The sequence below is a fragment of the Accipiter gentilis genome, chromosome 9 (assembly GCF_929443795.1).
Source record: "Accipiter gentilis chromosome 9, bAccGen1.1, whole genome shotgun sequence".
In the NCBI taxonomy this organism is placed as follows: Eukaryota; Metazoa; Chordata; class Aves; order Accipitriformes; family Accipitridae; genus Astur; species Astur gentilis.
In genome coordinates, this window is record NC_064888.1 from 16,689,164 (window position 1) to 16,714,718 (window position 25,555).

The window sequence follows — 25,555 nt, forward strand, 5'->3', positions numbered from 1 at the left end:
CATTTTCTTGTGAGAACTGCTGGTGCCATGTTTCAGTGGGCAGAGTGGGTTGAAACTAGAGCAGAGGAGTACATCCAGTTCCAGCAGCATCCTCTGTAGAAGCAGGATCAGCAAGTGCAAGCCACTGCTTAGAGATATAGTCGATTTACTTTACCTTTCTATCCCCTTCCCAAAGAGTAGCCAACTGCACTTTCATTTGTAACTTAAGAATGGGAACTGAGAGCTACAGATCACTGCTGTGATGTTCATTTATGAGGAGGTGGTCTGGAAGGGAAGCATCAAAAATAAACTTTGTAATAAGAGCAGTACAGCTGGCTTCATCTCTACCTATCTTCACCCAGTTGAAAGTGAAAGCAGCAGTTCATAGCTGTCAGCCAGATGTTTAGACCTGCACTAGATTATAACTGGTAGTGTTAAAAGACTTTGCACTGGAGGAGTCTTGGATGGTTATTAGAGTGGAGTGTGCTCTCCTGGCACTTCTGCCACCAATGATATCATTATCTTCAGCTGTCTGATACAATTGTCTCTGGCCTCTAGTATACGTTAGTCTGAGCAAGTACATAACATACATACACTTGGTTGTTATAATGGCATGTTCTGTCTGAGCATTTCCTGCTATATGTGACTGCTGTCAGATGCTGCAAACTATTATTTTGTCCATGAGGCCAAAGGAAGTTGGGGAGGAAGGGCTTCTGATTGTATACATGGAAGTATTGCAAGGGAAGAAGGATTCCCAAATCTAACTGCAGTTTCCACGGTTCAGAGGTTGGCTCAGCTTGAAAGGTTATTGTGCAAAACCACATAGATTTTATTCTGCTAGGTATTAGAAAGGTGGTTCCTTTATCTGTGTAACCTGCATGCTGTAGAGGCCTAAATAAACAGTAAGCGACTCCTAAGAATTCTATTTTGCACAAGATTTTTAAGTGCATAATGTTGGAAAATATGTAGTAGAAATGCAGCAATTGTCTAAGAGAAAAAATACAGAATCTTCATTAATATACATTTAAATTGCCAATTGAATCTTGCCAGAATTATAAGCAAATTGATTTTCATCTTTTGTGCATTCACAGGTACAGCTATTTATTATTTTCTTAAACATTTATAAGAAGGACAACATTCTTATACTCCTGAGAATGTGTGAAAGTGTCATTTGGATCATAACAGTATGCCGAGGGGAAAAAAAACCCACTGGTATCTCATAGATTGCTTTTAATGTGGAATGTTCTTTGGAAAAGTTGTATACAGGAGTAGATGTGGAATATAAATGTGTCAGCACACTTCTGGGAAAATGTTATAGCTAAAAAATAATTGGGACAGACTAAATCTTTAAATTCAAAACATGCACTTTATGAATTGTGAAAATGCAAAAAAAGTGGTATAGCTAAAGTAGTGGTATGCCTCTTTCACTGGGAAGTTATGGGCATGTCAAGGGAACTTGGCCAGATTTGACTGAAGTCTTAGCACTGAGTCAGAGGATGAACATAAAGTAACTTTGCCTTGCATCTTCTGCTCTTGGCACTGAGTGGAATGTGTCTTCTCCAAAAACAAACCTTCTGAGGCTCTTCCATTGCTAGAGAAGGTGTTCAGGTTAGGTTGCATTTTTTTCCATCTATAATTTAAACAACACAAATTAAATAACATACTGATCCCATGACCATAAACTTTAACTTTATCTAGTGAAGAGACCTTGATCTTTAACGTGTAGGCTTGAAAGAGGTTTGATAGGCAATGCATACAGAATGGGCAAATGAAAACAGTTTTGTAAATCCTTACTTGTCAGATGTTCAACATGTTTGGTTTTTTCGTAGGTGTTTCTGAGTGCATCATCATGGGAATTCCGATGAATATTGGAACAGGACTTTTTAAGCTGTTGCACAAAGCAGACAAAGAATCAACCCCTCCTAGGAGGCCTCTGATATTTGATAATAATGAATTTCATATTCCCATTGTTACGTAGCACTTGGACACAATACAAGATAGCAAAACAAGAAGTTTCAGAAAACATCATTTAAATTAAGAAATGTGTATTTTCAGTTCTGTATGTCTCGATAACTGTGAATTGGTAAGTGAAATACTATCAAAAGAATTGCCCAATTATTTACCACCTGTTGTTACTACAGACCCTGAAAGGAGAGGCTTCTCTGCACCAGAGAGTGGAAATAAAGTGGATTTCAGCTGATAAAATTTTCTTTTTCATGTGCTAGAATTAGATCTTTGTGTTAGTGGATGGAAGTTGTTATTAACTCAGTATTAGACACATCTATTCAGATGTGATCAATAAAACCAAAACTGCAAGAGAGTTCTGTGAGCTTGCACAGAGTGCACTTGGAGATGGCCTTTCAACAGGAGCTGCAGAGGTCAGTCTGTAGCTGGTAAGAACAGAGACTTCAGAAAGCTAGACCTGATTTCATTCATTTATACTGAGTTAAACTTCAGGAGTGCTGTTAAAAGTGTTTGCAATATTTGCTCTTTGCTTTTTTTTTTTTTTTTAAAATTGTTTTTCTTTTATCCCAAGTTATCAACCAGTAAATGGTTTGCTCCCCAGGATTCTGCTTTGGGTTGTACCTGCAAGAATCTGCAAATGGTAAAGCTGTTACTAAATTCTGAGAAGACTGTTACAAGAACATTACAAATTATAAATAGCTTTTAATACTATAGCAGCTGTTACACTGCTGGAATCTGTAATTTACAGCAGTCTTAGTTTTACGAAAGTTTTATAATTGAGCAGGATCATCTGAACAACCTAGTTTTTATTTTAATATATAAAGTAGAAATAGAAAGGGAAGCTGTTTTCCTGCATTGCCTTGAAATAATTTGAAAGTATTTTAATCTTGAGCCCACTAGAGTAGTTTTCAGAATGAATATAAATTTTAAAGTATTTTGGTGTAGTATGTTTAAATTTACTCTGGTGCTATGGAGGGAAGGTGTCTTAGTGTTTCCTTCTCAGCATTGTTTGGATATTCAGTGTGCTCATAACACAGGTCAGGGTTGGAGAGAAACAAAGTAGAGGAAAAAAAGCTGAAGGTGCGCACTCATGAAGTAAAAGCAGGCCACTGAATGATCTTGCATTTGAAAATGAACGAGTTTGTGCTGCAGTTTGTCTTCATGTGGCAACCAAAAGAAAAAGTGTAAGGCTACGTTCAGAGCATGTAAGTCTAAAGATGCCGCTGTTTATTTTTTAAATCATCCTCCATGCAGAGAAGACCTGATGTGAAATTCAACATAGCTAGTCTTAAATTATTTTGTGTTTTCAATGTGATACTAAGATACACTTCCGCCTAGATTTTGGCAGGTAAAGATTGAGAATGTAACGCATTTAGTATCTGCTCTAAAAGCCATATATATTTTGCTATCTCCCTTTAACAACAGAAATTTCAGAATAAATTTAAATTTTCTTTGTGATCTCAGTGAGATTGCCACTTTCTGATTTGCCTGTATAGAAGTCTAGCTCTGTTTCTTTTTAAATATGTCAGTGTAAGACAGGTAGGGGCCAAATGGAGAGAAAGCCCCTCAACCTTTCCTGTGGATAAGAACTGCATTTTACCATGGGAAATTCTAGTGAAAGTGCTTGGTATTTTTGTGAATAAAGATTCTTCTGAAGGTGTAAATGGGTGGAGTTGGTATTGGAATGACTAACCACCTCTTTTTTCTTTGTCTTTTTGTTGTTTTTTTTTTTGTAAATATAGTGAAATGTTGCTATTTAAATGGTGGGTTTACTCTTTTGTATGTGTAAAAAGTATTCAGTAAATTACATCTGTTATCATTGTCTTTAATATGACAATAAAAAGAGGCAGAGATAAAGAAAATGTAAACCTTGTGTTTGCTTATTGATGCATTATATTTGTGCATAATAACTTTATGGATGACCTAACCTCCATCTCCGTCATTTGCTTAGTTAAGACAGTTGAGAATTACTGAGCTTAAATCTCAGGTATTTACAACCTAAATGAATATGTAATATAAAGCCTATCTTGCTTAAGGTAAATATAAACACATCTTGCCCTCTGAGCAGGCTATTAAGTTTGTAGGTATTTCAGCCAAAAATAGATTGTTTACAAGAAATCTGGATTAGTAATTATTGTTTGGGCTTTCTATACAGTCAGTAAACAAATTAGCTGTTGGATTTCACTCATAAGCAGCTTTTTTTAAGGGTTACTTTTAATGGTCGAAGATACAGAACTTTGCGGTATTCCCTAAAATTTACATTTTAATTTAAATTTTCAAGAGTTTTTTTCTGAAAAATTACTAGATGACAGTAGAAGCCCTAGAACAGAACATCCCAGACAGCCAACGTGTCTTTACATGGAAAAGCATCACTGATTCATTTATGATGTCTCAGAATTGTTTGTGTACTGCAGTATACAAACTTTACTACAGTAAAAACATTTCTGAACGTAATGCTAAAATCTCTACTAATTAGGTTATGGGAACAATTAGGTACTATCATTCAGATTTGATCACCAGATGCCCTTAAAATTTTAAACCGTCTGGCTCCTGCAGAACATAGGCATTGAACCTAGAATAGTAGGGCTGCTGAAGAATCTCAAGTATGAACTGCATAGCCAGTGGTGCAGTGGGCAGTCAGCAAGGCCAGCTGCACGTGGGAGGCCTGAGATGGGAACCCTGATTCATTTTGGTACTGCTGGCAGCACATTTTTAAGGAAGCAAGAATTGGCTACCAAAGTTCATTAAGTTAATTATGAATATCCATATCCTGATTTCTAATTTTAGACATATGTTTCATTTGTAAACTTTTGCTTAATTGTCAGGCTTAGAAACTCCTCAATAAGTCATTATTTATAAACGGATCCTTGATGGTTTTTTTTTCTCTAGTCTACTGAAAATACTGTGTGACTTGCACTCAAACTTGAAAACAGCTTTCTGTCTTGATCTCAAGTAAATGGAAAAGCAGATACGTTGTTCATTTGTATTCTTTGAAGATTAGGAGTTCTGATTTTATGTGCAGTGGGTCAAAAAAAACCCCTTCCATCTCCACTTTTCTGTCTAACAATAGGAGTAGCTGAATAATTACTTCTAAAAATACATCAGTAGATACTTGGAGATGGAGGGATCTTCTGTATGTCTCTCTTTGCCCTACAAACAAACAAATGAAACCCCACCTTTGGTCCCTCTGATTGGAACACAGAAAATGACCTGCTAGTCTGGTGACAAGTCGGATGGAGAAGCCTGGAGGACTGGCAGTAGGTAGAAGGCTGCAGTTAACTGCTGAAGTGCGCTGTTCGTACCAAAGGATCGGCTGAGCTCGACGGAGAGGGCAGCATCTCTTCAGCGATGGGAACAGAGCAGAACCTGAGCAGAAGTGTAAGTGAAGGGGGAGAGGACAAAGAAATCGTCAAATGGAGAAGCTAAGCAAAGTTCTACTTCCTGAGATGGTTGCAGGAGGGTTAGCTGTTTGCTGTGCAGTGCGTTTCTGTGACGGCTGCATGGATGGCAAGATGCAGCTAAGAACCTTCAGGAAAGAGAAGCGCGTGCCCAGGGGCCGCAGCCATTTGCTGTGGAGCTGGGCAGGGCTGTCTGAGTAGGGTGTGCGGCAGCTGTTGTTGGTGGTTGAAGTTAAGCTGGAGTGCTTTTGCAAGCCTGTATAATATTGCTCTACAATGTATATAGCCTACATAATTTTGACAGAAGAGTAGATACAGACTTGATGGGATTATAATTTTTTGCAGATGAGGTTTACACTAATTAGCAATCTGTGACTGCTTCACCCCTATCCTCTGACAAATTATTCTCTCCCCATAGCATTTCTGTTTAATGGGAAGAGTACTTACGGTGGAAGAAGTATGCAGGCAAAAATTGTTAAAATTAATTAGTAAATCAATAAGCAGAAAGCAATTTTTCTTTCTTTTTATGAAGTGCCTCTTCAAAAAAAAGTAATAAAGTACTTTCTTAGTATGTTTATCAGGAAACTACTTTACATGTCTCTTACCTGTAGAGAGATAAGAAAACAGAAGCACGTGCTATATAGGTTTCCTGTCATGAATATGGGAAGCTGGGAATAAATCTAGAACTGTGCTGCTTTGGTCCACAGCTTGAAGAAATTTAGCATGGAGGGCAGTTCCTTGTTCTGCTTTATCTACACTTAAAAAAAAAAAAAAAAAAAAAAAAAAAAAAAAAAAAGAAATTAATGCTGTATTTTATAAACTAACTACAAGTAGAATAAAATTTGGTTCCTTCAGGACAAATACTCCTTGATGTCTAACCACTTGTCACTGTTTTCAGTATAAGCTGAAGGAACCACTGCAACAGGTAATTTCTCAGTTTTGTATCGCTGTACTTGAAAACAGGAATGTCTTTAGAAACCCATAGCAAGCAGGATAAAGATTTTCATAGTATCTGCATATTTGCCTGAATTCTGTGGATTAACTGATTAAAGTTGTATCTTCAAAACGGTTAGCTAAAGCTCTGTACTGAGACCTAGAAAAGACTGTCAGTTATTAAATATGTGGAAAAAAACATAAGAAAATAAGAAAAATAGGCTTGTGTTTTTTATATTGTCTAAGAACAGAAAAACTAAAAGGGATCAAATTAGAAAACGTGTTAATATTTTAATGCACAAATACTTGGCAGGTTATTTGGATGTGATTACAGTATTGATATAAATGTATAGCAGATTTATCTTGAGGAATAAATACCAAAATCTCACAGGACAATCTGAAAGACTGAAATAAAACAAACTAGTCCTACTACACTTATATGTCAGTGCTTGTGAAAATGAATTAAGTTTTCCTGTAAATGATAAAATGAAAAATTTAAAACATTCCTTCTAATGAAATTAGATCATATCATCATCTTCCACTAGAGAGCAGCGTTTTGTTTCAGGAAGAGACATGTTTGGGTAGCAATTCTTTATTTTTCTATTAATTTTTTTTTTTAATATCAGGGCTGAAATACAGCTATGAGAAGGAAGGTTACCTGTTAAAATTGTATACATGAGGAAGGAAATTAATGGAATTCTTTTTCTTAAGAAGGAGAAAACAGAGTCCAGACATGCTTTTTCAGGAATTAGTAAAGACTTGCTTATCTTTTGCCCCATCTGGCTTAAAAAAAACCAACCAACCAACCGAAGTAGCACTTAAGTAGAAGGCTGTAGTCTTTTCCAAAGGAACATGGTGAGTTGCTCCCGGCAAGTGGGAGAACAGCGTATTTGTACTGTGAAAGGGGTCATGTCTTTTGTCGCAGCATTTTCCATGCAGCAGTGATTGTTACGATCTGTGTTCATTCTCTATAGTGAGTACTTAAATGTAGCTCCAAGAGTTTCTCTGAAGCGTGAAGTTCTGGCAGCTCACTGGGTAGCGTCACACATTCTTCAGCTGCTGCAGAACCCCAAAGCAAGGCTGTATTAAAAACACTTGAAGGTGATGCTGAGAGATGCAAGAGACCAATCTTTAAGACTGAAAATAATATGAAACAGGTGGTCTTCTCTGTGTACAGACAGCTGAAAACAGCAAGATTCATGAAAGATGACTTTCGCTTTAATGTCCAAAAGCTACAGGGATGCCTGTAGCGTTGTTGGTTCCTATCATATGTGTAACTCAATACACAGTGGTCTTTTGAGCAAGAACTTGGTATTGACTGGCTGTGCTTAGGGATTCTGTTGGCCATGAGCTTCTTTGAATACAGTGTTGTCTTAGCCACCACAGTTTCATCTAGTTATATGTAAAGCCAGTGTGTGCATCAGATGGTAAAAGGTGTTTCTTAAAGCTACGAGTCTGTCTTGTGAGTCCAAGCCTGCAAGATCAGGAATAATTGCATGTTCCTTTTGGAAGCAATGATGGTAGGTGTGAGTGATGTTGCACAGGAATATGGTGGTTTCTGCAGGTGTGGAGGATAGAGGGAAGAAAGCTGAAAAGACAGGGAATGCAAAGATAAGCAAGGGGATATGGAAGCAGAGCAGAGTGGAATTTCATATCTGTCGGGGGAGGTGGGGGGCAGAGAACAGAAAGATGCCAGCTGGGTAAAGTGACACACAGATAGTCATAATCTCTACAAGGAGTCTCACTGAAGTGATGGAAATAGCTGGAAAAAGGATGAGTATTCCTGAGAACTAAGATTTTGTCATTTGTAGTGGATATTACTGTCAATGGCTGTGACAACTGATAGTTAAATCGCCATTCGTTCATTAGATGACTATTAATAATGAGTAATAACTCTGAATTATTTCCTTCAGTTATTATATCTGTTTATAATACTCTTTCAACCAACTGCACACAATTACAGCTCCTTAGCTACAGTGATACACTACAGCTAAGTACAAAAACTGCTGTGCATGTTGGGTTCTGGTACAGTCCATGTAGAGGATGATATTTATAATTGGGGGGCAAATAGGAATCTGTCTTTTAGTGCCGATACCTGCAGTTAGATCAGAAGCATTTATGGAAAATCCTTATTTGAAGAGATTTTAATAATATAGAAGTCCTGCTACTGGGCCAAGATACAGAAATTGCATCAATTAAATTCCTAGTTTTGTGTCTCCTACTAGAAGAGAGGCTACAATATCGATGAAGATCCGATGGCTAATTCACTAAAGTTTGGAAAGGAAAGCTATTATGTATGTATTTTTGTTGTTGTTAAAACAAGAAGAGTATTTGCAATGCATGTCTGCGATCATAGTGCGATGATCTTGTTGATTTCCAAGTCAGATAGTGCTGAGGACTTTTAGTCCACGGATAAAGGAGGATATGCAGGTGCCTCTGTGACCGTGGCTTTCATGGTCCATGGAAAGCTGGGGCACCCCACAGGATTTCCTACCAAGTTCTTTTCTCGTCCATGATGGCTGTTTTGTCAGTTAGAGACATCGTTGACCAGAAATGAAGCTGTAATGACAGCAGCAGGCATTTTACTCTCCTTTTTGTGAAAGTGGGTGTTGGTTGGCTAATCTTTCAATATGTATGGCAATTTTATCTGCATGCACCCCTTTGAAATGTTTAATCATGCAGATTTTTAAAAGCAAAATAAAGAAAAATTAATTGCCAAGGAATGCAAAAGCAATAGTGAGACTGTGCCAGAGTCTCACTTTAGGAGGCCCAGAAAATACCAGAGTTAGGTGTGAGACAAAAATTATTTGACTTGATGTATTCTTTAGGGTTTTGCTGGTTTCTGAGAAGAATTGGTTAGCAGTGTGGTGTGATTCATCCCTTTTTGTAATCCTGTAATACTATTTTCTCTTCTGTTACTTCATACAGGAGTTGCTTCTTCAAGTCCCCTTTTCTACAGAATGAAATCCTTCAGCCTGAGCAATATACAGTCACAGACAGGGAATTCTTTGTCTCAGGCTGATTCATAGCATCTCTGTTGTAAACTGCTGATTGCCTTTTGAGTGACGAGAACGGCCTTGGCTGTATCATGGTGCGGGCTTGAAGCACCAGCAGCGATACTGTGTGACTCGTTGCCGAAGGGCACAGTGGGTAGGAGGTCTCTCATGCACACACTGGAAGGAAGGACACACCTCACGCCCCTCTCTACCCTGCACCCTGCACTTTGCCAATGCAGTGATGCTAAAATGCTTGCTGTATGTATGTGTAGGTACCTTGACAAGCCCGCGCAACAGCTCATTCCCATATGCCATTATTCCAGATTTTCAGCTCGCGCAGATATTTTCCAGTTACATCAGAGGCTTCCTTTAAACTTCCATTTTTAAGAAGATACTTAGTTCTTCTGACTTATGCTACTGTCACTGTGCATTTTCTAGTTCCCCTTTACATCTCTTTCTTTCTCCTTCTCCTTGTTTCTCACACGGCTTCCTCCCTTCTGGGCCCATAGTGACTGTCACTGCTGGTGACATCGCTTCCCCGCAGCAGTGCTATGTCAACCATACTGTGCCACTGGCTGGCTTCAACTCAGCCATGCAAGGTTACTGTGAACCTTTGCCTGGAGGAAAATTAAACCACTCAAGGAAAAAACATCTCCTCAGCACATCTGGATGTGGAAATTTACTGCCATCGAAATTACGATTATGGTCAAATAACTTCTGAAAAAAAATGACCTTATTATATAAGAGAATGCATTCATACTCTAAACTGAAATGAAGGGCATCCTGCTTCATGTGGCTCTGTCAGCACTGAGAACTGTTTTCAGCTGTTTAATTCTCCACTTACTTTTCTCTTTAGCCTGTTTCTGGTCCTTCCCACATACCTGATGCCAATGTTGTTTCCTTTGCTTGTGTTTGTATGCATTCTGTTCAGAATTAAAATAAGGAGAAGCGATGATTAGCACAGCAGCTTGGTAAGTGGTTGGCACATGTAGAATCAGTTAACTGTTGCTGCCGCACTCTTGTATGACCTGGGGAAATCTTTAGGCTCTCTGTAGTTTAGATTTAGTCTATTGAAGACTATTAAATGATAATAGTTTCTCCTTAGCAACATGGTTGTGAGAGGAGATGATAGAATCATCAAGGTGGCGAAGGGAATGTGCTTGTGAAAACTTACATGCTATACAGAAGACTTAGTAAATGGCATGTACTTGTCTTCCTAGGTTTTTATTGCAAGGATGTGTGGATTAAATAATGTGATTAGCATCTGCTGTGTATAGTTCTTTTTATTCTTTCATCTTCCAAAGAAAACGGAAAAAGGCTAGAGGTTGCTGCTCTTGAAGTCAGCTGCAAGACAGACACTGACTTCAGCAGGAAAAGGAGAGGGCAAAGCAGTGAAGCTCTTTGCTGCCATTAATATTCTTGGAGGGGGATGGTGGCAGCTCTGAAAATGAATTAAGGGGAAAAAAATTCTTACAGTTCAAATAGGCCATGGTATAAAGGATAATATTTGGCTTGCCTTGCTGATGAAGTATATTTATCCTTCATGGAATATCCCTAACAGATTTGGAGACTTTTTATTTCAGTTATTCTTTTGCACAGTATTTTTATTACCAAACTAGGGCTTAATCCAAGTCCCCTGGAAACCAATTAGAGAACTCTAACTCGGCAGAACTAGATGAGCTTTGATATATGCGTTATATTAAATATTTCTATCCATCAAACTCCCACCAGTTAATGCATCTTCATAAGTTTCAAACAGTTGCACAATGCTTCTCTAAACATCATTGCTGCAGACTTGATCCGGAAAGAATCATTTTAACCTAAATCTTTTTTAAGGCTTCCATGCTGCTCAGGACTTTGTCTCAGATGTTTCTGCTTATTCTGGGCCATGCTGTGTATGTTCTTTTCCATTTAGTGTCGATGTGGGGTTTTTCTGTTTGTTTTGGGAGTTGTTTTTTTGTTTGTTCAATTCTGACAAATCTTGGCATTTATAATAATTTAAGTTCCAAATTACTTTTATGGCATTTTTCTTTAAAAAATACTAGTCAACTTGAACTGTTGAATGTTTAATTTTTACATTTGTGTTATGAGGGGAAAAAATACAGATGTGTTGAAGATTTGTAGCTGAGTTTAAACTGGATGACCAAATCTTGTGGAAGCTGGTAATGCAGATGCTACTGTGCCAAGCTGAGACATTATTTCATTCTGGAAGTCTCCGATGGCTTTCCCATCCCTGCCAAAGCATGTAGACTGCCGCAGAGACTGTATTCCTTTTGCCTTCTGAATTAGAGTGTAACTTAGGAGTTGCTTCATTTCATGTTAGTTACTATTTTCAGAACTGATTTTAGTTAAGTGCAGTATTTTTGTCATGTTAAACACTTCTCAGTCTTCAGCTGCATCTTGGCCCATAGGCCGCTTTGCCTGAGCAAATTGACTATAGGAAGTTCTACAAGGGTTTCTCTTTGACTTTATTCTCACTGTAATCCCAGTCTTGTGTTTACCTCCTACAAAAATAATTTCCTCCTCCTGCCCAAGGAATATCCTGCAATGTTAAAAGTAAAAATTTCTTTTCAAATCAGAAGCATATGGAATTTATGCAGTATTTATGTAAACAGAAACCAATGTGTCACAGTCAAATAGCAGTTAAAGTCTTAGCTATGGGTATGACACACAGGATCTGCTTAAAGACCAGCATATTTTTCAACCTCCTGACTGTATACATTTGTCTGGTTTTCACAAAGACTTGTAAAACTGTGCACAATTAATGAAAGTACACTAGAAATCCTTCTCTTGTATCATAAAACAGATTAATCCAGAAAGCTAGAGCATTTCATTATGAAACAATAATAATCTTCTCCATCTGGATGCTCCCCACAATCCTGCTCATCTGCTTCCAGGCATGATAAGCTTTTGGAGTCCAACCAAATCTAAGTATTGGTCTATTCTCATATGCAGATCTGCTGGGTGCTAGTTTTTTCAGGAGCTAGGCTGCCACTTCTGTTTTAAGCATTGAAAAACAGATGAGCTGTGGGATTAGCTTTGGATTAGCTTTTCAGGCGTGTGTGAAAAGACAGGTGTTGCAGGTATCTAGAGAAACACAGAACCAGTTGCATGCATACCTGTCTCCATTTCCTCAGGGAACTCTTTGGGCTTGGACTACAGATATCTGGACTGCCCTGGAGCTTTCAAGGATTATTGGCTTCTATTTAGGATCAGGACCCTCTTTCTTCAGGTCCAGCAGTCCTGCAATTAAAGCACTGCCCCATGCTCACCATCTGTAAAAGTGTGCAGTTTTGTGTGTCTCAGGCAGTGTTTCCTGTGGCCCTGCAAGCATTCTGCCCCCCAGTCTTTCTAAAGCTCTGCTTTGTCATTTCTGCCTGCTGGCATGATGAGATGGTTTTTTGCTCTTTCTGTACCCATCGGGCTCATGTCTGACAGGAATGATATTCTGTCAAAACAACCTCCCTTTCTGTCTGGCTGCGTTTTTGGTTTTTTTTTAAAATATACTACATTTTCTAATGGTAGAATAAAATGTGTATGTTTTGGTAGATAATGAGCAAGGCATCTGAACCAAAGCCCTTTAAAATCAATGGGAGGGTCACTGTTATCTGCAAGAAGCCTTGGATTAAGCCCTAGGTGCTTTCATTGACTTGGAGACCCTCAAAAACTTAGCTTGTAACTGAGATGTATTCAACTCTTCAACTCTTGCATGGCAGTGAGCAGGGAAACTACTTGTTATTAAAAGTACATACGTAATTCTTAGCAGATCTGAGGCTTGAAGTATGAAATGTAACACAAGAAAATACCTTTCCTCCTTCAGGAGCCTTCAGATTCAAATCCAATTTGAAAATGCTTGTTGCTGACAGAAAAACAATGAAGATGGTGAAACCATGCTGAGGTTTACTCTGGAGTCCTTACTATTACATTTGTCTACCTCCTTCAACTGCAGTTTGGGTTTTCTTCTTCCAAATTCCCAGCTCATGCATGGCTTGTTTATAGAAATTACCCAGAGGTGCTTAGGGCACCCATTTGCTTTTATGTCCCCATTAGTGCTAAAAGAGGTAAAAGCAAATGATTGGTATAAATAGCCTCTCTTGGCTTGACTTGAAAACTGACCTAGTAACTAAACCAATAACAAACTGCAAGCAACAGCTTTTAAAGAGGCTGTTTAACATCTGCTTGCCTATAGAAGTTAACCACATCACAAGTCAGCCCAGTCTCCCAAAGAAAATTAAATCGCCCCCCCAGTTCTGTTCTAAACAGACGGGTACTTGGGATGTGCTTGCAGGGTGCCTTCCCTATGAAAGCTGAAATTCGTACAGCCCTGGAGGATCACCACTAATGTGCCTCTGCAGTATTGCTGTTTTTCTTTTGCTGCCTGTTTTTGGAAGCAGTTGTCTGAGAAACAGAATTGTGTGTATTCACAGCTCCAGGAGGAGCCAATTTATCGACCCTTTTCTTCTCACGACCCCCAAACAAACATACACCCCCCCTTCCTGCCAGGTATTCTGCCCTAGAGGAAGGCCTTTTCTTCCTCTTTAAACGGGCAAATGTTTAGTTCCTTAAGTAAAACTTTTTTTTTTTTTTTAATTTGCTTTTTCAACAGCCCTGGGAAATGTAAAACCTTCAGCAGACAGGCTGTTTTCTTTCTACTGAAGCTAACTGAAATAACTGTCTGATCTTCATTTTAATTGGAATTACCAGTTCAGCCCCTGCCCAGAGTGGGAATGGGCTGAAATAATTACTATCTGAAAACTGCCTAGTGCAGTGCAAGATGAAATGACTGCTAGTTTGTAAGGCTACAGAAAAAAAAAGCGATGTAATCCTCTGGTCTGCTTTCCTTCATACTGTATGTCATAGGAGCTCACTTAAGAAAGAGCTAAACCATTTCCTGGAGTTCACAGTTACACATTTTTAGGAAGATAAATGATTCTTGTGCTTCTGTGAGAGTTCAACAGCAGCTCCCTCAGTCTGCAGCTTCAACAGGAGCACTGAGGACCTCAGGATTTGCGGACATAGCCCATTCCTGGAGACAACACTGCCAGGTGAAATACTTTGCCTGGGCAGTGCGCAAACTGCTCACATTGTGTTTGGGTTTTTTTTTCCTTTTCATGGATAAATGAGATCTTTTGATCTGCTGGCCTATTGGACCATCACCTTCCTATCCTGAAAATGCTAATTAATTTTCTATCAGTTACATCAATCTGAAAAAATAAGTTTCTATTGAGAACTGCTTAGTGTTTCATATAACACCTATTACAAAATCTCTATGGTGTTTACTTTGTATCTAGTTAGCTCTAATCTTAACTTGATGATCACTTTTCATATACCTGCCTTGGTGATTGTATAATCTTCCTTCCTAGGATCCACACGGTGTTGTCAGTTTCCATTAACTTACTGTAAATATCTCAATATTTTTCTCTAAATCCTTTGTTGTTTGAATTGTATGATTCAGTGAGCTTAGCTTTCATTCAAAACCGTTTCTATCATACATGGCTGCCAAAGAAGCTTGAAGACCTGTATCCTAAGGGCTCCAAAACCACAAAGCAAGTAAAATGTCTCCCATGTATTTAAAAATAATAGAAAGAACTCCTAACCCTAACGAAAATCCTCTACTTTTGACCATTAGAATTTCTGACTGGTTCAGACCAATGATATTGAGGAGGGGATTTACCAGTAAAACTACAGCAGCGGAGCTGCTGCTGTGACTTGGGCAGCAGTAAGCAAGTAGGTGCAGAGAAGGAGGAAGTATTTGAGAAGGAGCGACAGGTATTTTTTACACAGAAGACTATTGCGCTGTTAAAAGTCCTATTAAAGTGAGTATAAGAAATCTGTTTTAAAGCCCAGATGTTCCTAAAGGGTGCCTTATCAGAAAATACCAAGCTAAAATAATACAACAGTGTCACTCAGTACGCGGATGACCGATGGAGAATATAAATCTCATCACCTAACGGCTTTTGGAAGCAAGGATTTTGCGGGATGGAACAGTCACTGGGTGCAGTCCCTGCCATTGCAGCTGCAATGTTTTATACTATCTTATTGAAATCCATTTTGAAAGCAGGTAGACTTTTCTTTTGTCTTTCTCTACTTTCTTTTCTCTTCTTTCCTCTGCTCTCTTCTTTCCCGCTTGATTGTCACGGTGGTCAGAGTCTTCTTGGTTTCAGTCTAAAGTTCTCTGATCTGTATGGAAGATAGACTTTTACAGTGAGAACTACGTGCTGGATTACATGAATTTGAATCTTTTCTTAGTTTCTAATGTGAATGTATGACACAACATTGTATTTCAGGAAATGTGCTGAGTTTGCATACACAAGCATGATGATTATTGCACAATAAAAAAGGTGTACTGGCAATTATGGCAACAAAACTTTCTTGTATTGAAGGTTAAATCCTGCTCTTGCTGCTCTTGATTCTGATCTTAATATTTTCAAAAGCTTGCATGTTTGCTTTTTTTATATGTGCTGTAGTTAATATTGTGGAATATTCTGGGATTTCATATACTGCACAGAGTTATACAAACTTATAACAAAAACAGTCTTCAGCTGCAGGACTGTGGCTTGCTGAATCCTAATCCTTCTGCTGAGGATGATTCTGTCCTCCCAATAGAAAATTCTGCAATACAAAGACTTAAAAGTACTTCGCTGCCCCCATCTTAAATGTACGGGGGGGGGGGGGGGGGGGGGGATGGGGGGGGAGGCATTCAGGGGCAGATATACCAAGCAGATACCCAACTTGATTTTTCAAATTCCAATTTCTGCTTTTGAAAATCATTCCCAAGGTCCAATACCTTCTTAAGCCTTGCATGTTTTATCTGTATTTCAAAGACTTCATTTCTGCATGGCAACGATAGTGCTTCTCTCTTTCTGAAAAGAAGATAAAAAATTGAATAAAAATAAACCTCCATGTCCCCATCTTGCCCTCCCAAATATTTCTCAGACTTCACAGGCACAGGTATTGCTAGCCTAATGTGCTTTCTCAGAAACTCAATGTTTTTTCCTAATGCCCGGAGCATATATCCTCAGTAGCCTAGTTTCCAAATCTCAAAAAAAAAAAAGGATTTGGAAAGCTTTTTCAAAGCTTAGAAAAATCTACTGATCTTCTTTTTCTGTTAATTTGTCAAGTTGTGGTTTTAATCCAATTTTACACAAGTACCCATGACATCCTGTGTCAGAGCTGCATATTTAATTACATTTTTTTAAATAATTCCTTTTATTTGGTTTAAACAAACAAACAGAAAACCTGCCTTCCTTTTCTGATAAATACCTGATTGATTCTTGCATAGTCTGTGCAAGTCATAGACTTTATTTAATTCATTTCAGAGATCTGTCTTTGATTAACCTAGATTTTGGTTCTGAAAATTTATTCCGCAGATATAGTCTTTTTTTGAATACTTGGCAGGGGAACCACAGGGTTTTGCCCTTTTTTTATTTTGGAGGGAGGAAGGAATTAATTGACAATTGGTCTTGCTGCTTGTTTTGGCAGTAGGGTTGTAGATTCTGGGGTACTGTGACTATCTGAATTTTGGTCATTTCATAAACTTCTGGCATAATAAATTTGCATATGTTTCATAGTTCGAGTCTTCAGAGATGACCTATATGCCAAAGTCTTATGAAGACTTTCCCTACACTTGCTCAGGAAGGTCTATACTGAGTCAAGCAATTGAGGTAACAGCAAAGTCCCTCTCTTACGCAGGCAATTGCCTGTCAGCTGGACCCATGAAAGAGAGAAATTTATCTGTGCAATGAGAAATTTATCTAAATTTATCTGAGAGCAAAGAAGACTTGCTATTTGCAAGAAAAATGGAGTGTAAGAGACTCAGTTATGACAAAAAGATAGAAACTGCATTGCCAGAAAGAAAGAAACCTGGTATGAGAGGGATTTACCTGCTGCCTGGCACTATCTGAACAACGGCAACGGGAGATGTGGATCTGCAAGCAAACGGCAAGGCAGGCATTGCAGGATGAGTAGATGGATATTTTATTTGGAAGAGAAGGCAAAGGACTAAGACGCACATTTAGGGAAGGCAGGAATAAATGGAGTCTAGAGCAAACACTTGCCAAGGCACACCTCCCTCTAGACTTTGGAATGGGACTCAAGATACCCGAGTTAGCCCTGCCTGAACCATGCCATTCCTGGGTTACTGCAGCTTGTGGTGAAGAACACATATCAGAGTGCTGAAGCAGGCAGAGGATGAAAACCAAGCTTGTTCTTCACTATTTCAAGTAGTGGAGGACTGCTGCATAGATCTAAAGTACGGCTCTTACCATAATGCCCCCTACTGAAATTTGGTGGTTTGTTTCCTTTTCTTCACAGAAAACTATACAAGCACACACACAATAAAACAATATTGTTAAAGGACTGCTGAGATTAGAAAGTCTTAAAAACTAGGAAATACTTGAATAATTTGTGCAAGCTTTGTTCAGACTTCTTGTGCATTTGCCTTATGAAAGCTTTCAATTGCACGACTAGTTGCCCTACGTTCTGTTGGAGGCACGGAAGGGAACTGCTTTGGCACCAGCTGAGAGCTGTGTCTGCTTCAGCTGGGCGCTAGGTGACACAAGGCAGGTTTCACTTCTTACCAGTAGTTTTTCACTCTGTTCTATTTCAACTTTGTTTGGCTGAGTTGAAGACAACAATTAATGCATACCGGTGTTAACCAGCATTTCTGGAATGTACGGTCACTTTACTGGCTAAACTTCGCCCAACTTATGGGAGAGAAATAGGCAGATTTTCTGATAAATTAAATAGTCTAGAAAGAACAAAGTTTGCAGGAATTTACAACATTAGTCATTAGCCAACAAAGCTCATCTCTGTGCATTTCATCCAGTAAAGAAAGTTGCTAAGAAAACCAGGGATGCAAAATTAGAAGAAACAAATCTACAAAAACATAAGTAAGTAACATCGGATCAAATGTGAAAACACTTGTTTCAAAATCATGCCATACTTTCAAGTATTGTTGTAAATAGTGCCTTTTAAGGTTGGGAAAAATCCCTAAGTCCCTTTATTCTGTATCTGCTTCCACTAATAGCAGTAGAATGCACACCATGATTATGCATGTCACCCAAGGCTGTTTTCACATATGAGAGACATCATCATCATCTGTTCAACTATATAATGTTGATTTGAAACCCGGTTCAGCACCTGAATTCTCCAAATGGGTGTGTTAACAGAAAATTTTAGGGAACAATTGCTTCCCCTTGTTCCTCATGGAGTCCAGCTCTCTGAGCACTAAATAAAGCATACAAGTGTTCGGACAGGAGACTTTCAGATAATTTCAGTTGCTACTAGATGTAGCAGGGTTAACACAAACACCGGTAGTGCTTTTTCTGTGTCATTACAGCCACCATTATTTTTGCAGGATATCAGAAACATGCCTACGAGTTTTTCACGTAAAATGTGAAGTTAAGATTACAATTGCTTGTGGTCATTGGGCAGCCTGTTCCCCTAGCCGTTTGCAAATCAAGGTACCATTCGGTACAAGCAGACTGTTAACCTTCAGACAGAAAAGTTGTTATTCTCCTTTTTATTTGCTAAACAATTACATCCTGCAGTTGCTGCCGAGTACAGACAGGCCGGTACTCTGTCGGTAAATTACCTGGTCTCTGGTCACTCACGAAACGCCGAGGAAACTACATTTGGGGGGAAGATGAGCCAGCATCTCGTGGATCTTTGCTTTGAAAGCTTCTAATTTTTGTAAAATCTAACGGGCAAAGCCCCCAACGGCCTGGTACTGTTTTGATGTTTTGCTTTCGCCGGTTTAGGACGAAAGAAATCTTGACGTTTGAAGCTGCGGCCCGGCGCAGACCCGGGCCCCCGCCGCCGTACCGCCAGCACCATCAACAGGCGGCCGCTCCCGCCCTCCCGGGAGAGGGCACCGGCCCGGCCCGGCCCGCCCCGCTCCGCCACGGCCCGGCCCGCTGGGCTCCGGGCCGCCAGGGCGGGCGGAGCCGGCAGCCCCCGGCCCCGCCGTGCCCGCCCGGCCGCCGGGGAGGAGCGCCGCCCCGCCGCAGCGCAGCCTTTGTCTCACCGCCGAGACACCCGGGGCCGCTCACCCCCTCCCGCCCCAGCGAAGCCCCGCTTCCCCGGAGGGAGGAGTGGGGGAAGCCTCCCGGAGGCCGCCCCTCACCGCGGGAAGTGGGGGTGGGGGTGCGGGCCCTTCCCCGCCGGCCCGGCCCGACCCGGCCCGGCTCGCCCCGCCCGGGCGCCGGCGCCCCGCCTCCGCGCCCCACACGGGCCGGCGGGGAGCCCCTGACTGACGGCCGGGAGGCGGGCGGCGGCCGGGGCCGGGGAGAGGCTGCCGCTGCGGCGCTTCGGCGGGAGGCGAGGCGCGGAGCGGGCGGGCAATGCGCTGCCGCAGCTCCGTCTCGGCGCAGGCGGCAGCCTTGTGCAACCAATATGGCTGCGTGCGCCCGCGAATGAAAGGAGGCGCTTGGAGCTGAAGCCGTCTCCCCCCATCCCCCTCCTCGCCCCGCGGCCGTGTGGCCTGTAGCGAGCGGAGGAGAGAAGTTGTCTGGGCTGCCCCGCAGGGGGGTGGGGGGTGCCCGGGAGGCGGCGGTCGCCCTTCCCGCAGCTCCTGCTCCCGGCTGTCTCCCGCCCGGCGGCAGGGGAGAGAAGGAGGAGGAGAAGTTGTTTCGCCTCCCGGGGGGGGGCGGAAAGGAGGCGAGAGGGGCGCCAGCTGGAGGAGGAGAGGAAGAGGAGCAGCAGCCCCTGACGGCGGCTGCCCCCCCCACCCCCGCCCGCCCGCCTGAGGGGGAGCGCGGCGGCTCCCGGCCCGCAGGAAGAGGCGAAGCCGCCCTCGGCCCAGGTCCTGCCCGAGCTCCGCGCCTCTTCCCCGGGAAGAAGTTTCGCCAGGGGCCGCTGCGGGGGCGCCGGCTGCCGGAGGAGGACGCCCGGCGGCGCCCCTCCTCGGCCCGCGCCTCCCCGGGGACGGCGGTGGCCGAGCGGCGGGGCCGGGGGACGGCGGCGGCGGCGGCGGCGGGGGTGCGCGGCCCCGGCGGGCAAAGTTTGGCCGGCGGCGGCCTGCCGCGGCCATGGAGCCGAAGCACAAGGAGCTGCTCGCCCAGTGCCGCCAGAGCCTGGCGCAGGCCATGACCGAGGTGGACAAGGTGGTGGAGCTGCTGGAGGCCGCCGGCGCCCTCGGCCCCCGCGACCTGCGCGACCTGGAGGCGGCGGGCGGCGGGAAGGCCGAGCTGCTCATCGCCCTGCTGCTGGCCAAGGAGCGGGACCACTTCCAGGACCTGCGGGTGGCCCTGGAGAAGACGCAGCCCCACCTGCTCTCCATCCTCTACCTGAACGGCGTGGCGGGGGCGCCGGCGGCGGCCGAGACGGCCGGTGAGTGGGGCCGGGGGGGCCCGGCGGGGCCCGGGGAAGGTGCGCAGGAGGAGGAGGAGGGCAGCGGCTGCCCCCGCCCACCCCCGCTGGGTAGGGGAGCCGCTGGGCTGCGCGGGACCCTCGGGTCCCCCCCTCCCGCAGGCGCGGAGGGAGCGGGGCGGCAGCGGGCGGGGGTCCCGCTTTTCCGGTGGGTGGAAAACTCCCGTGTTTCTACTCGGGCGCTCGATTCTTGTGCTGCGCTCCCGACCCTTTTCCTTTCTCTTCTGGCGGGCTCGCCGGTCGGTACCGCTCCCCGAGAGGTGCCGCGGATGCTGTACGGTGCCTGTAGGAGATGCCACCCCAGCCTGGGTCTTGCTGCTGCTCCCATCCATCCCCTGAAGCCGGGTGCCGGCTGGGGGCTGGGGAAAACCGTACCCGAAGGGGTTTTCCTCCCCCGAGCTCCTCTGGGGCCGCCGGTGGTGTTAGACAGTCGCTTCTTGACCGGGCAAAACTGTGAAACTTCCCCCCCCCCCCCCCCCCCCCGCCCCCCGCTGGCAGGACTCCAGCAGATGTTTGAATAAATATTGTAGCTATTTTTCTCGGACGAACATACATTTGTTTGGGGCTGTGTTATTGTAGCTCTTCTTGGTGGTTAGAACAGGAAAACAATTGATTTCAGTGTAAACCTCCTCCTTAACTAAGTTGGGCTTTGTCCCACAGGTGTGCCCCTATTCTTCCCTCTCCAAAACAAGCCACACAGTCTACTTTTATGTCGACAATACTAGGCTTTAAAATAATTAAAGAAAAAGATTTGGTGATAATACACAAGGCCTTGCAAGTGCAGCTGTGTTTCTAGATAAGAAATACTTCAGCTGAAGTAAATAATAGTTCTGTATTACAGATAAAGAATAGGCAGTTTTCCAAGTGATGTGCAGGTATTCTCTTCCAGTGGTTTTCCAAGTTGACTGATTCAGAAAGGTGGGGTATCTTTTTGGTTTTGTTAACAGCTTTGGGTATTGCAGGGTGACTACCTGTTTATGTAAGGAACTGGATTGGGAGGGCTTCCTGGCTCTTATAAACTATACCATTTCTTTTAGAAAATAAACCTTTTAAGAGCTGCTTTTGTCTGGAAAATAGTGCTTGCATGTGCAGTCGCACTGTTGTGTTCTGCCCGTATTTGAATTACGCTGTTGATTCTAGGAGTTTGGTGTAAACAAGAAAATGTATGAGGGTCTTATGTTTTGTTTTATATCAGTGTTTATAGTGTATGACCTTTTTTAATGAATATATTGCAGGACCTCACAGGATGGGGAAAAATGGACTAAACAATAGACCTCAGCACTTACAGCATTATGTGGTTTGACATCAATGGGAGATGAGGGCACTCGCTGCCTTTCAGAATGGGACCCATGATGTTTTTGTATGACTAGATTAATGCTCAGTCTTGTCTTGTTGAGAAGATGCATTAATGGTAGTGGGCTACTAATGTTCCCCAGCCTTAAAACAAAGGGGTAAAACATGAATGGTAGGAAAAAATGAAGTTGTCATTGGATATAGTAATACCCTTTATTTTTAAAATACAAGTTGGAATTGCAAAATGTCTCATGGCCCTGAGCTCTCAAGGGAGAAGTAGTTTGATTGGCAAAAGGAACTATATCCTCCTTGACTGAATGCGTTTATGAGGCTAATTGAGTTAGATTAACATCTGCGTGGGGAAGGACGTTCCCCTGACATGATGGTTTTTAAAATTTTATCGCTTTCATTTATCAGTAGTAATAAAGAGCTAACTTTGAAACTTATGATTTTGTTTCCCTTGCAGTAAACATGTTTACAAATTAGCACGCAGGTGATTGCTAATAGCGAGTTTAAGAATAAACCATCATGCACATAGGAAGGTAAAGGACCTGAGCCTTCACACACTCTTGTATATTCCAACTTTACTCCCCTGAGGAGGTCTTATGGTGACTAGTTGTGAGGCTGCTTGTGTGCCCACTGAACACCTCTGAAAAATCCTGGTCTATGCGTGAGTTTGTCATGGATGCGTTGTGTAAAGAGTTAATGTCTGAGGGTAACTGCAGTAGAAGGGTTCTTGTTTGAACCTCTATTCAGATGTGATTGGGTTTTGCTCTAGTATCTGACTGTAGCAAGTCTGGCCAGCCATCTGCTTTTCTGCTGCCATTTAGGAGTTTTACTCCTTTTCACTGGGGATGTGGAAGGCAGATGAGTCAAGTCGCTTTTTGTTCTTTGGGTGTAGTAGCAAACTGTAAACACAGTAGCAAGGAGAACTGTTGGATTCTGTATTTAAAATACTCAAGTGAAACAGTCCTCAGCATATATTACGTAAAATGCAGCTATTCTTAAAGGCAAAAAAAGACATATCTTAAGCATCCCGTTAATTGAACCTATCCAGCTGAATTAATTTTTAAAATTACAGTTAGTATATGAAAAAAATAGCAGTTTATAGTGGTACATACACTTAATTTTAGTATCGTTTGGAAGAGGAGGCTAATAGAAAGTAAAACCCCTGAATGCTTGTTGGAGATGAAAATCATTTATAACCAATAACTTATTGTAGTAGCATTTGCTGATTTCTCTTTTCTGTGTGCTGTTGTTGTGAGAGAAATGTGAAGGTAATCAGCAACTTAATTTTGTTCAGAGTTGCAAAATGCAGTATACAGTCTGCTCACTACACTAGCATGAGTGATTCTCCTTCCATTTTGATATACGTGAAGTGTACCATTACTTTGTGGTTTACTTTGTGTTTTCTTCCTTCTCATTTTAAATATCACCTCCTGTTGGACTTTAAAGGTAATATGTAAACTCAGATGGAAACTCTGGCCGTTATTTATACCAAGAGTTCTTGTGGCTGGCTGGACAATGTAGAGCTGACACTTTTATAAGTATTTATCTACACAGCATGGAGGGAAGTAAACAGCTGGTCTGACTGCTAAAGGGAAAGAAGTGGGGTCCTAGTAACTGCCGAAAGACTTCCAGTATAGGTAACTATGTCTTTATGTTACAAGGAGCTTTCTTTTCTTTGTAGAGTTTCCCCTACTTCAGTTCCCATTTAAATACAGTAGCTTGTAATTGCTTGTTTTAAACCTAAACCTGTATAGTGGTTTGTGGATCACAGTTTCTCCAATAAAAGGTATGTTTTTAAGCTTGTTTTTTTTCTAATTTGAGAACAGTATGCCTAACAGTATTAGTAAACAGAGTGCAAAATCTAAAAGGAAACTACCTTCTGTCACAGCAGAAGCTAAACAAAGTGGGATTTGCTCTGTTTCACTTAGTCATGTTTAGAGACACTAGTCCTTCCTTGAGTAAGACCTTTGATTACTACATTATGCTTTTGTGTAAGTGTTTCTGTGAGAAATTGGCTCTGTCCATGTGAAAGTGACTGTTTGGCTGATTTAAAATCTCCCAGTACTTTGCACAGGGGCTAATTCTTTAAGCAGTGTGCCAAGTGCTTTTATTTATTTATTTTGGGGTGAACTGATGGATTATTATTAAATACTTGATTTGGCAAATTACCTCCATCGTGCATGTGAGAAATCCTGTATCCTGAGAGAATAACATATCCCTTCTAATGTGGAAATAAATGACTTCTGAACATTGTTATCTCTTGGATATCTTGCTAAGCAGATGTGTTATTCTTGTAATTTATATAATGTGAATTTTGTGACATAAAATGTGTCCAAGACAAGAATACAGTGGAAGATACTTCATTGTGACAAATGCTAGTAAAGATGTAGTTTCTTTTAAATGTAATTGAAGGGCTAAACCACAAATCTAATGAGACTATGTAGACTTTAGACTGCTTCAGGTAATGTAGAGCTTTTTACGTACATTTTTCTGATATTAAAGAAGTGGGGAAAAGGTGGGTTTGGTTGTCAAGCTTGGAATTTGTTTTTGAGACTAACTTGTGGGGCTACAAAGGCGCTGCTAGCGCTTTATCCTCAAGCTAGTAGATTGTTAAACTTTGCTGCTGGTTTCACAACTATTAAACTTTTAGGTTCACAGTTTCCTTTTATATTAGCAATTGGCCGCGTACTTTTCTGTACCCATACAGCTGCAGTCAGTGAGTCTGCGCCTGTAAGCTTAACCATAATGGCTTTTTTACTGTAAGGATTTAGCACCATTTTGGATTTTAAAAGCAGAGCATGTTAGGCTTCAGAGGTGTTTTATTGAACAGTTTCAAGACTGGAATTTAAAACTTCAAAATTTAAAACTCCAAATTGATTGCATTTTTAAAAAGGTTTTTAAGGGGGCAAGAAGTAAAGAAGAAAGATGGTTGTAGATTGACTTTGAAAGTTTTCCTTCTGTTATTAAATGAGACTTATTTTTCTAACTGTGTTTGGTCAGAGATCAGATGTTAATATCCAGTCCAAAAAGTAAATATGGGCATTTATAGGAGTAGGAAAAAGAATTCAAACTTTTATAGCTAATCAGAGGGAATATATCAACTTCCTCTCTCTCCTCTATGAGGAAGGAGGGAGTTTCAGACAGTACCTGATCTGAATTCACAAAGTTTACTTTTAAATATTGCAAAGTCTTTCAGCATATTTAAAAACAAACACAAAAGGCAAGCTCTGTATGTATGAATTTAGGAGGTGGAGAGCTGAGACCTACTTCTTTTGCTGGCAGCACCGAGGAGACCCGCAAGAAACACAGAAATTCCAGGGTTGTCCCTGAGGAGCTGGGAGTGTGACTGCGCGGGGCTGGTGCTGGGGCCTCCGCGTTGTGCCGCTTCTTCCCTATCCCCCACCCCAAAGTATTGGCTGGTCCCCACAAAACGTTGACTGGTGACTGGCGAGAGGAGATTATGAGCAGGAGTGAGAACTTGAGCTAGCGAGGAGCTGAGAGACTGTATGGAGGAAGGGTGCGAGATGTGGAGGTGGGATGTGGTGTCCTGTAGGAGGAAGTGAGAAGAAAGGTGGGCTTGGGAGGCTGTGGGGTGAAGTAGGGGAAGGCTAC

General features: G+C 41.9%; 3 protein-coding genes across 8 annotated transcripts in view; 2 read left to right on the top strand and 1 right to left on the bottom strand.

Annotated features, from left to right (window-relative positions):
- POLR3A (RNA polymerase III subunit A) overlaps positions 1-3,923 on the top strand; it is a 40,070-nt gene extending 36,147 nt beyond the window's left edge. The window contains exon 31 of one of the 3 annotated variants that reach the window (XM_049810471.1): positions 1,809-3,923. In XM_049810471.1, coding sequence (XP_049666428.1) covers positions 1,809-1,957 — 149 coding nt within the window. In that variant the 3' untranslated portion in view covers positions 1,958-3,923. The remainder of the gene's footprint in view (positions 1-1,808) is intronic. The other 2 variants (XM_049810469.1, XM_049810470.1) reach the window with 2 other exon arrangements.
- Positions 3,924-16,078: 12,155 nt separating this feature from the next.
- Positions 16,079-20,303, bottom strand: LOC126042886 (basic proline-rich protein-like). Its single transcript, XM_049810624.1, has 2 exons — positions 19,529-20,303; positions 16,079-16,134 (listed from the first exon to the last, which is right to left on the bottom strand). Exons 1-2 carry the CDS (start codon positions 20,301-20,303, stop codon positions 16,079-16,081), a joined length of 831 nt encoding a protein of 276 aa, XP_049666581.1.
- Positions 20,300-25,555, top strand: part of DLG5 (discs large MAGUK scaffold protein 5) — a 113,156-nt gene continuing 107,900 nt past the window's right edge. For all 4 annotated transcript variants that reach the window (XM_049810021.1, XM_049810023.1, XM_049810022.1 and 1 more), the window contains exon 1: positions 20,300-20,602. In XM_049810021.1, the coding sequence (XP_049665978.1) occupies positions 20,302-20,602 (301 nt within the window). In that variant the 5' untranslated portion in view covers positions 20,300-20,301. The remainder of the gene's footprint in view (positions 20,603-25,555) is intronic.